At 38.5% G+C, this 12637-nt stretch overlaps 1 protein-coding gene across 3 annotated transcripts; it reads left to right on the plus strand.

Annotated features, from left to right (window-relative positions):
• The first annotated feature begins 727 nt into the window (after nt 1-727).
• LOC311301068 (coiled-coil domain-containing protein 14-like) lies at nt 728-10164 on the plus strand. Of its 3 annotated transcripts, none has more exons than XM_084425917.1 (12): nt 728-1010; nt 1117-1172; nt 1278-1347; nt 1438-1510; nt 1592-1738; nt 2299-2517; nt 3303-3836; nt 4706-4844; nt 6108-6190; nt 6380-6556; nt 7556-7688; nt 9145-10164. In XM_084425917.1, the coding sequence occupies exons 1-12, from the start codon at nt 981-983 to the stop codon at nt 10049-10051; spliced, it is 2568 nt and encodes an 855-aa protein (XP_084282043.1). In that variant the 5' UTR covers nt 728-980; the 3' UTR covers nt 10052-10164. The 3 variants fall into 3 exon arrangements, with proteins under 3 accessions (XP_084282043.1, XP_084282045.1, XP_084282044.1); XM_084425918.1 differs by having other exon boundaries at nt 754-1010; nt 1601-1738; XM_084425919.1 differs by lacking the exon at nt 4706-4844 and having other exon boundaries at nt 6325-6556.
• Nucleotides 10165-12637: the final 2473 nt, after the last annotated feature.

Here is a 12637-nt window from a genome sequence, read left to right on the forward strand (position 1 = left end):
CATTCATAAATCCGTAAGATCTTACTCTCTGTGGAAAATTAAATAAGTTACAAACCCGGAAGACAGAACAAAACAAGCGCAGCGCTGAAAAGGGGCTTTATTTTGGTAACTTGCCTAAAAATGTACTTTTTTTAAATATAGGCCTACACAAATATTACACACTATGCAAAAGTCTGTCAGATATATGACTATCAGTACTGTTACTTTATTAGTAGCAAGTCATGGGGATATGCATTACAAGAATTGACCATTTTCGTGAATGATTAATGTAATAATAGCATAAATGTAACGAAAAAGTGATTCTATCATTCATTTTAACCGTCACTCAAAGTGACCATTGTTTTTTGCATTTTATATAGGCCTATGGGGATTATCATTTTACAAAACCACGAAGTATCACCCTGCGTCCCAATGTGCATACTATCCACCCTATCTGCCCTAAATAGTATTGACAATTACTAATGTCACATACCATTTAGGATGGATAGTATGCACATTGGGACGCAGGCATTGTTCTTATAATTCTGCCTCTCCATCTCCATAGCAATACCTTTTGGCGTCTGAACTGAAGTCTTAATGGGCGTTAGCCAAGTCTGAGGAAACGATTGGCTAGTGTTCATACGACTGACATAGTCTGAGACCAATAGACGAAAGGTTTGTAATGATTTTACCGTAATTCACCAATCAAATCCAGAGATTAAAACGAACTGTTTTTCTATTGGACTACGGCACCCGGCTTCCGTTTTGAACGCAACGATTGCGTAGTGGTGATTGTAACAGAGGCAGTTTGTTTTGCTTTTCATCCATTAGCTTTTAGATTACTACAGTTTGATATGTATTTTGGTCTTTACGTTTTTGCCGTTAATTCGCGCAATAAATACAAGAAGCAATGGTAAACAATTATTAGACCTATACATATTTGCTGCATGTACTGTAGGTGAACGGTGATTTCTGAAGGTTTTATCGACTATACATCACGCATGGCAAGACAGGGAGTATCAAGACCAATGGTAGCGGTTATAAACGATTATAAATGTTTTAATTATTTTATATATATGATACTATGTAAGTTATTATGCTGTGGTTTGTTTAGCATTAAAGCCAATTGTCTTGCAGGTGGTCTCATCAGGCAGACTGACGGGCTCCGGACGGGGACAAATACAAAAAAAACGGTAACAAACCGGATAAAAGATATCCTAGATAAAAGATATAATAGAATTAATTTTAGATGCTATTTGTTTCACACATTTAACAAACATAAATGTTGTCTGGTTTAGTTTAGCTGGAAGATGTGTGCCTCCTCTTGAACCAGACTATTCTCTATATTCTACAGACTCTGAAGATCAGGTAAAGAAGCCACATACATGAGGTTGTGTATAAAGAATCAGTGATTTTTGAACTCACATGACATTCTTTAACATTGAAAATTGCTTCCAGGTGACAACAATACACAAGGGACTGGACCGATGTGCTGCTTTACTCAATGGAATACTACAAGCAGAACAAGCAGGTATTGTATTTACAAAATCAGACCTAATTTTCTGTGTTTAGCAATTAAGTAGTGATGAGATTAGTAATCTTCACACAACAGAATCAACAGAATCTAAGCCCAAACAACAGGGAACAAAGACCTGCACCTTCAAGTCCAAACCCAAGAATTTATCAAGAAAAATCGAGACTGACAAAAAAAAGCATGGGAAGAAGACAACCACGGCAATACATGTGAAAAAAAGGGCAGGTAATGTGCTCTAACATAGTGTTCATCATTTTTTTCATCTTAGACATACTTGTGGAATATGTTTTTTATGGAAGCTGGTTTCCACCATGGAATAAAAAAGGTAAATGGCACTTTATATCTCACAAATCTGAGAAAAAGAGAAATCTGAGACAAAAAAAACCCAAAAAAAACTCCCAATCCTGACTTTATATCTAAACTCACAATTACAAGGATAAAGTCAGAATTGCGAATGTACAGTATATCTCACCATTCTGACTTTTTCTCAGAATGGTAAGATATAAACTCACAATTGTGAGTTATAAAGTCTGAATCGTGAATTGCAAGAAAAAAAAGTCAGACTTGTGAGATAAAAAGACACAATTAGGCTACTTTTTTTTTCTTAACAAGCTTCCATTGTTTTTGAAATTACATTTTTGTCAATCTTTTCGTTTCATTTTCCTCCTTTATTGTAAAATCCTTATTGTATATGTGTGACTGCCACAGCAGGTGATTCTTTTTAACAACCATTTGCAGAAGCACAAACTACAGCTTCACAGCCTATTGTATTTTTCTTACTGTAGCTGCAGTGCAGAAGACGATTCCATCCTCCAGTTGTCTCCTGAGTTCAGCAGGGCAGCCGAGTTGTCGTGGTGATCAGAACCCTGGGGTCAAACGGGCGCAAGGATCACAGGATCAACCTTCAGCACTGACCCGTGTAACGCAAGCAGAACATGCCCAGCAAGTCTCAGATCCACTGGCCTCCTCTCAGCCTGCTGCTAGCTGTAATCTGCCGACTTCTGGTAAACAGACACGCTCACTAACACATTATATATTTAATTCTGTGGGTTCTGTAAAGGGCCTGCTCAAATGATGATCATTTATAAGAATGTCTTACTGTACTTCTGTCTTACTTAACTTTTTTACTCACCAGCTGCTGTGGCTAGTGGTTTTCCAAAGTTACTAGCCACTCAGCATTTTCACTGGCCACAGTTTTGACATCGATGCCATGGGGAAAAACTGCCATATAGATATTTTTAATATTATCTGTGGCTTAATAATAATATATATAATAATAATAATAATAATATTATAGTGGCTTTATGTGCGCTCACTTTGGGTGTGAGCACAAAATGAAGTAAAATACGCTCAATCCCACGTCGAAATTCAAGCCCTGTAACGCTAACAATATTCATCTGGAGCAAATGAAACGAGTGTGTGAGGGGAGGCGGGTTTGTGTGTCAACTCGCTGTCAAAGAGATGGGAGAGTGGGAAAGCGCAGCTGGTAAATTTTTCTTATCGGAAATCGTGCATCTATTCTGGGGAAAATGAGTATTGGAAGCGTTTCAGAATCAATATGGTTTGAAAAATCAATATTTTTGACAACGCTACATTGCACTTAGTTTATTATTTAAGATTCCTTTTTAAAAGACTTGAAAAATGTATTATATATAAAATTCAACCCGCCAGTATGGCTAGTAGTAGTGACTGCGTTACACGCCACTGCTGAAATCCACCCACATTTGGCGGGTGTAAATGTCAAGCCCTGCTGATATCATATCCAAATGGTTTCTCCCTTTGTTTGCAGGTCAGGTTCACACATCCACTGTATTTAACTGTCGGCTGACTACATCCACTCCTGCATTGAGCCCCGAGAGACCTGGATCAGCTCACAGTGAAGAAATGTCTGCCACTCCAAATCAGTATATGGCTTCTTTCTCAATGCCACCCGCAGTCCAGCGACAGTCTCCAGTTACTGTATCTCCTGTCCAAAATGGGTCCTGCACTCCAGTAGGGCATGGGCTACCTATAATCACCAGCCCTGTCTGCAGTGTTCCTCAGGTTAAATTGACATCATCCACTGGGTCCTTGATCTGCCAGACTCAGCCTGATCCAAATGGACCAGTACAGGAGATCTTCTCTGAGGAGAGTGCAGAGGATGAAGATGAAAAACATGGGATGGACAATACAGCTGTCAGAGACATCAGCTGTCAGACCAGCTATGAGAAATTAACAGTTCTGAGTCACAAAGTCAAACCCACCAGTCCAGAGAAAACCGCACAGAAAGTGGTGACTGTTAAATATCTGCTGGGAGAGCTGAAGACTTTAGTTGCTAATCAGGGTGAGAATATTTGATTTATTTTCAAATTTATTTTTTGAATCTTTGACTTTCCATCCATCTTAAGTACTTGGATTTAACAAATCTCAAAAACCTCAAAGTCAGCATGAAACTTTGCAAAAGTCTTTTCTACCCTGTTGTGACGTAGAGGCCTCTCAAACAAGAAAAAATGTAGGGCGGGACTGGATTTTGTCCATGTGGAATTGATTGGATGGTTGTGATTTGCTATGGCTGTGATGATGTCATGTGAGTAACAGGTTGTCCCGTCCTCGCTCCAATAAATACATCATCAGAGAAGAGAAGAGATGTTACTGCAATTGGGAGAAGTTATTTTAATTAAAGATTATTAGGGCACATGAATTAAAAACAAACAAGGATGTGCATGGATAAACCAGTTATGATAAATACTGCAATATTCCATAAAAAATAAGAATTGTCGATTTTGATTTCATGGTGACTTTAAAGTGGTATTTAACCAGAAAATGAAAAGTCTTCATGTTGTTCCAAACCTGTATGACATTCTTTCTTCTGTGAAACTTGATTTAAAATATATTTTGCAGAATGTTTTTTCCATTCAATGAGGCCAAAATGGGGTTCAAAACTTCACTGACTTAAATTATATAGACGAGACATTTGTCAGCATATCTTTTTTTAAATTTGATATTTTTCTCTATGTTGTTGTCAGGGTGTTATTACAGGGCTGTCTTCCAAACATCTGGAAGTTATCGTTTATAAAAGTTGATATCCTGTTTCAAACTTGAGATGGTTAACTAATTCACTTTCTTTAACAATCAAAAATTGGACATTTAAGCAGATTTTTCCCCTCTGGGTGTTATTTTCAAGTTTTATGACACGTTTTCTCTTCTGTGCAGACAGTGAAGCTGTGCGCCTGATCTCTGAGGTGGAGCAGAGTATCTCACTACTTCCTGTCATGGTGGGCAGCACCAACATCCAGGCTGAGATTGCGCTCGCTTTACAGCCACTCAGGAGTGAGAATGTACAGCTGCGAAGGTCAGCAACTCGAAGAGTGTTTACAGACATGCATGTCAGTGTGTTGCAAGGATGTGTGTGAATTTGTATTAAGGCTATTAAATGATTAAAGACTGTAATTGAATGAATTACATGATTAGCCAATTAATCAGATTAACCACATTATGTGTTGGGAAAAGCTCCCACATCAAGTTAAGTCAGTTACTTTATGACATTGTGGCAGACAAAGGCATTGAATAGATTTTGGGTGTTGATGTATTTTGTGGGCGGAGCCTACCTGGTGGCAGAAAGTAGTATAGTATATGAATAGTAGTTTGAATTTATTTACAACATGACGCCTTCTCCAGTTATTTGAATGGTTTGCCAGCAGAAGACATGTTGTCATACACTAATTAAGCGAACCCCTAGCAATGGGATAAGTTTTCCTGACCCGTACTCGCGGTCATATTTGGGTCAAGAAACCAACTAAATGACCAAAATTACAGTGGCTGGACATCTTCGTATTCCTTGTGGAAACAACCCAGCATCTAAAAACTCAAGGCATACAAATCTCTTTACGCATAATCGCATATAATTTTGTACTTTGGTCATGTCGAATGTATTATGGACCGAGGTACTGCCTAGTCAGTGGCAAAAACACAAAACGCAGCAATACAAGTCAAACAACAATATACTAATGGCGAACTGCACTTGCAATGTCTGGGTCAGGACAGTAGGCTACAACTCTTTTTATGATAAAACACTAGAATTACTACTTCTACACTACTATCTAGTCTATGTAAAATGTTATAGATTTAAGTTTATTTCATGCTGTAACTGTAGGGTGAATACATTATTCCCTCTATCAACTGTTTTTTAATTTATGTAAATCTATTGTTTACATCAAATGTATGCTTTATTTATCAGTCCACTCTGTCTAAATGGTTTGCACTAAATGTCTGCGTTTAGCTTCAAAGGGTGTCTTAAGACGATGGTATTGTATGAAAATGAAGACCATCTTTTTTCCAATCCGATTCTGACATCTAAAGGCACAAGACATTTTTTCCATTATTTTGTGGATTTCGCCTCATTTTCCTCCATTTGTTACCACTGTTTTTCTGCCACCATAATGCGCACACAACTGCAGTGACGTAATTGTGATGTTTACTACCAAATGGTCTATAGCATACACAAATATATTGTTTGTTTTATTTGCATGGCATTGGACATAAGCATTTTTTTTTCTTCAAATTAATCACACTTCAATTGATAACCCTAATTTGTGTTTATTTGCATGTCTCCCAGGCGTTTGCGAATACTCAATCAGCAGTTATTGGAGCGAGAGAGAGCAGAACGGCGAGCCAGACCGGAGGCCTGTGACATGGAGGGTGAGTGGAGCCATGCTGTCTTCTCTGTTCTGTCTGTAAAGGGCTTGACTTAAGAAGGAATACATCATATGGAAGAGTAAATGTGCAAATATGTAAATATATTTTTAGAATTTAGCCTTTTATTTTCTGTCTAGCCAAGTGGATGCATGAAAACAACTTTTGTGAACCATTGGCATGGTTCTGTTACAGTGGTTGCGTTGCAGTCTCTAAACTTCACTCTACAAACTCAGTTAAATGAGAGCCGTAGAGAGCTTGATGATCTGCAACAGGAGAACATGAGACTACGGAAAGCCATGGAGGACAAAGACAGTGACCTGAAGCAGCACAAAGAGTTGTGCGAGTTAGAGAACAGTCGGCTAAGGCTGGGTAAGAGTATTCTCTTATTGTGTTGTAGCTTTAAATCATGTTGCCATTTGGAAAGGAATATTTCATTCATTTAATTCGTTTTTGATAATTTTCTCAAAATACAGACACTCGATTTTTATACTCTCTTTTTCAGAGTACTTACATTTTAATTATGTATTGGTATATAAAGAGTTTAAACAAATTTGGAATGTTTTTTTTTTTTTTTGAAAAATCCTACCTACCCTGCCTCTAAGCAAAAAAAAATCTATTTTATTCTAGCATGCATTCATTTATTTTTTTTATCAACAAAAAGCTGAGGAAATCACATTTGTCAAAGACTACGTCCAGAAAGTTAATGCAAAGTTAATGCAAAGTAAAGTTAATGTTAATACTGTGAACTAACATGAACAACTAACATTAAAAAAAAGTTAATAAGTGCTGTAAAAAAACATATTGTTTGTTGTTTGTTCAAGTTAATGCATTAATGTCATTGGAATAATCTGATAACTAATGAAAGTGAAAAAAAGTTACGTGAAGGCCAAGTATGGTAACCCAGACTTGGAATTTGTCCTCTGCATTTAACCTATCCAAGTTAGTGCACAAACATTAGGAGCAGCGAGTAGTGAACACACACACATAGATAGATAGACAGACAGACAGACAGACAGACAGACAGACAGACAGAGACACACACACACACACACACACGGAGCATTGGGCAGCTATGTGCTGCTTGCTGAAAGGCACTGCAGTCGAGGGTATTGAGGGTGGAAGAGAGCGCTGTTCATTCACTCCCCCACCTACATTTTCCTGCCTGTATTGAGAATCAAATCTGACTCTCTAACGATTAGGCCATAATTTCCCAACATTTACAAATATTAATGTTTACAAATTTGACTTCATTGTAAGGTGTTATCATTGACTTTATAATCACTATATTTACTATATTACTGTTAAATTTACATTTCAAGCCCTTTTCTTTTTGCTGTTAGTGATTGTCATGCTATTTTACCCACGCAGAGATGAATGAAGCATTAGCTGAAATGCAGAGGTACCAGAGTAAACTCAATAAGGATGAGATTGAGAAGACTGTACTGTCTCTGAGTCTCCAGCAGAGTGAGGCAGAGATCAGCAGACTGCAGGAAGTCATCAGGTAATTTAACAAGTGGTTCTTATCTGATGAGTTGGGTACTGTATGTTCTGATAGAGTCACAGACAACAGTGAAATACGATGCTAAATGCAAACGATCATATAATTGTTAGTACTTAAAGGTGCCATAGGTGATTCTCTGCAGAAACATTTTTTTGTTATGCTGGTTGAAAGTCTCCTCATATCCTGATAGCAATCACTCAGTTAAGCGGTCTAAATGCATTTTTATTGATATGTAATCTAATCTGTGGAAGGTGTAGGACCATAAAATGTTTGTTCAATCGTTGCGTTCGGTCCGAACCGTCCTATAGCATGCGTTCCCTTTCGGTCAATGTGTGTTTGCATACCACTGCGCAGGCTGTTCACGCAGACATAATAATTCATCAGCACGTTCACGTACGCTGTGAAGACAGAGCGAGAATGGCAAGCAGCAACAACCTCACTTTCCTTCTGAACCGACAACAAGTGGCACTGGCAAAGGATCTACGATCTATATATCTTCTTTGGAGCCAAGCAGACTCTCATCGTGGGAACCCTGTCATGCAAGAAATATTATAACACAATGACAAGTTTGCTAGCTAAACAAACCGAAAACTTGCTGCATCTAATTCTGTTTTTAAGAATTTGTTTACGTTTGGTATTGTAGTGTTACTAACTCTACTAATAAAGTTCTCTCACCGGTGAATGACACATGATATTGGTATTGCAGTAACGTTGTCTCCGGTCTTCTAGGCTGTGCGCGTTCATGCTTTCAGGAAACGTGGCTTTGGACGGCGATTTGCAGGGAGGGTGGGATGTACGCTTTCACTGCTATCAGGCTAAAGTTAGCATTTTCCCAGATGTCCTACAGCACCTTTAAGATAGTCAAATAAATATCCTCATCAGCTTTTAAAAATAGGAGAAAACTCATCTGTTTTATTGTTGACTTCAAAGGCTGTGCATCCAGTTAATCAAACTCTATTTTGATGCACATTCATTAGTTAACCCAAAACTGAAAATTCTGTCATTTCCTCAACCTCATGTTCCTGTTACTCACCAACCTGTATGAATTTCTTTTTTCTGCTAATCACAAAAGAGGATATTTTAAAGAATGTTGGTTACCAGACAATTGACGGTAGCCATTGCCTTCCATAGTGTTTTTTCCTACTTTGTAAGTCAACAGCTACTGTCAACTGTTTGATGACGACAGAATATACATTTTTGGGTGAACTATCCATTAAGCCATGTTAGACATGCCAACATGGACAGGTTGTGTTGTGTGACAAGCCCTCATCTTTTTGAGTGTGGGACAAGCCATTTTGATACCATTATGTTGCCTCTTGATGTTCACTCATGAATCACTCATCTTCTAAACTATAAAGAAATTATGTATTCAAATGAAATCTTGAGAATCTAGCATGTAACTGAAGATGTATGTGAGATGCCGGTCATTGTAACTTTTGTTTTTTCATGCACACAGAAATCTGGAGAGAAGTCAAACAACAGACACTAGCAAATATTCTCCTCAGCAGGACTTGTGCCAATCAAACTCTCAGCTTACTAAGAGTGTTCTGGAATTGCATGAAAATGCACAGAGGGAGTCCACTGTGTCAGATCAACTTTCAAACTCTGTAAAGACCTACCTTCAGACCCTGGAGGGCATCGGACAGGCCTCTCCTCTCCACCGAGTTCACTGTAAGTCCCAGACATTACAACCAGTCTCCCCTGGTCAGATTAATGGTGGAAAAGATAACTTTATGCCAACAGATGTTAAAGTCTGCTCACCAACGGATAGGGATATACACAAACAAACCCTGGAAACTATAGCTGAGAATATTCCTCAGTCAGACTCAGAAGAGCAGAAAAGAACAATGTTTGCTCCTTTAAAAGAGACTCCAGTAGTGCAACTTCCCTCAGGAGTTGCTCATAGTAAACCGCTAACTCAGTATAATGAGCTGAAAACAGCCAAGAATCAAAGAGAAGAAGTGGATGCGGATGTAGGGCTTAAAAAATATATGGGCCGTGCTTTTGAAAAGCTGGACATCTCAGATGGGCTCCACATTCAGGATGCAAAGAATGATGGCAGAGATTTCCTTTCAGAACATCAAGGTGTGTCCTTGCAGTTAAATCAGAAAAATAAGGGCCTGAATAATCAATCGGTGCAATCTCTGCGTGCCCGAAGGATGGGTGTTCAGTCAGCATACCCTTCAGTGATAGAGAACACCTTTTCCTCTTGTGATATTAAATCTTTAGCCTCTGATTGGAGCATAAACTCCTGGTCCACGTTTAACACACAGGATGAACAGAATTTTAGGGATGGGCTTGCAGCACTAGACGCCAGCATAGAAAGTCTGCAGAAGACCCTGAGAGTTGATCGAAACAAGTAATTTAGTATTTCTGAATGCTGAGTGTGTTGTTTTTAATTGGATTACATGTAATTAATGGATATCTTTACATGTCTCTTTATTTTTATTAAATTATTATGTGAAACAGCAGTGAATATTACATTTCTCGTTGTATTTTTTTCTTTGGTCTTAAGACTACATTTCCACTAGGGTTCCCTTCCATCTCTTATTATACAGAAACATCAGGTATTTAAGCAAACATATTAAATCTCTACAGGGCAGTTTGTCCTGTATTGTCTCATTATACATCCAAACGGCTGACATTAAACCTCTGGAACACCTAACACATAATTTAAATATCCTTAGGCAAGTTTTAAAAATGCCAGGCACTAATTTTAGGCCGCCAGACAGTAAGCTGACTGGAGGGCTCTGGAACTGAGGTGGTAAATAGGGGAAATTAAATTTATATTTAATTTGACATTTACATTACCCCCTTTTCACCATGTCTGATTTAGTGAACTGAAACAAACACACACACACACACACACACACTCAAAGTCAAATCAGGTTTGTCTACATCTGTGGAACGCTGGGGCCCTTGTTAGCAAGCATTGTTAGGGCAACCTCTAAGGGAAGGGGCACAGGATGACCAGGCTCGAGGAAAGATCATTTTTATGATTGTTACACAAGGTGCTTTCCCAAAAGAAGCATTAAGTCCAGTCTTGAACAATTTGTTGTCAATGGGAGTTTTAAAAAGCATTTGTAGTCTATGATTATTATTAATGTAAGATGTTTTAAATCGAAAAATGTGAAAAAACATGGACACAGGAGCCTACTTACAATTCTGATATATTCCGTGGTGTCCGTCTTCAAGGCAAATTTCAGTGCCACCTGACCAACAAAACAAAACTTTGCACACGTCAACTGTTACATTTTTTTACAGAGGTCATGTCATTATTCAACAACTCAAGTGCCCTTATGGTCTTATCATTTTCCCTAAATTGTGGACATAATATAAATTAAGAATGGACTGGAAAGGATACAATGGGACAAAACAATTGGCTAACTAGATACTGAGAGTAAAATATAAAAACTTAAGGCCATCCTTCAAGCGAATCCCTGCCGATTTCATAGCGGCTCAAAATGTCACCTACAAAAAATTAAATCATTGGAGTTGACAACATAAACAAATTTTTTTTTATAATTGTTAAACTTGGACTTAGCTGAATATGAAGATGAGGCTTTTGATGTACAGAGTTCCAGTAAACCACATTGGCATTCACATCACATGAGATTCACCTTCAGTACCCTGGTCCTCCACTTTTACTCTGTGACCTGAGCCGGGTCAGAGAAATAACGAAGTAACGATAGGGCGAGTCCATCATCCTCCTCTTTCTTGCCTGCCTCTCGATTCCCTCACCAACACCAACGGACTGAAAATGGTTCACCACCACATTAGTGCTGGATGATGGAGGTGCACTTTGATCGAAGTTGAACACCAAATCATTCTCAGCTTTTGCGCTGCAAGAGCAACTTCTTTTTCTCTTCTGTCCCATGATCACAATGTGCGCTTGCATTACACTATTGGATTTAGGATCAGCAGAGAAAGCAATGAGAGAATAGATTCACAAATCTGTCTTGCGTGCAACGTTTTATTTTATTTATTTATTATTTTTAACTTGTACATTTAGTGTTTACAGTGCTCACAGATGCTACCCAGACTTGTTTATCTGCATTAGTGCTATTGTGGCAAAGTGGAGGGGGGGGACGGCAAGCTCCAAAAAGAAGGAGACGCTCTATAATGGCAACAACGGTCGACTACGCCACCCCAAAATATTGAGGAATAACAGTCCTAAGGTTCTCATCAAAGAATGGGTGAGGAGACGTGGGTCATATATAGTAAAGTACAATTTTATTTATCAACATTGAATAATAAACATCACAGCAAGATTCAAATCAGCTATACAGTAATGTACACAAATCTGCATCACACACACAAACAAACAAACCTAGATCTGAATTGAGCTAGTTGACCAGCAGCGGAGGTACCTGGAGGTACAGGCTAGCTGCCAAATTAACAAAGCCCCAGTAACCCGATACACGCGCCCACACACACACGTAAGAATTGGATGCAAGAAAGCACGCAGCACTAGGTGTAACCACCACACACCATACAATAGCAGCTAGCCTCCCCTCTCCAGAAACCCCCAGCTCCTGCAAAGAAAGTAAACACAAAAATACAAATCAACAACTTGAAAAAACACAATATAGATATAACACTGCAAAAGGAAACAAAGAAAACAAAAACAAAAGAAAAAAATATGAATGGCTTTTCTCTTTAGAAAGAACAAATTAAATTTAAAGCACAGAATTCATTCAGACTTCCAGCAGTTATAAATTACAGTGCCCGGAGTGAATTATAAACCATAACAAAAATAATAAACAAAATACATGAACTCTATATGCAACAAAGTGCTGATGCACAATCATAAAGTTTAGCAGGTGGCAGCCGGCGGAGACAGACTAGCCAACAAGCCGCACCAAGAAGGATCGAAGCCCAGAAACACTGGTGGGCTTTGGCCACCGAGCCACCGCCTCAATCTTTCTTGGGTCAGTCGAAACGCCATC

The sequence above is a fragment of the Rutilus rutilus genome, assembly GCF_951802725.1.
Source record: "Rutilus rutilus genome assembly, chromosome: 12".
Lineage (NCBI taxonomy): Eukaryota > Metazoa > Chordata > Actinopteri > Cypriniformes > Leuciscidae > Rutilus > Rutilus rutilus.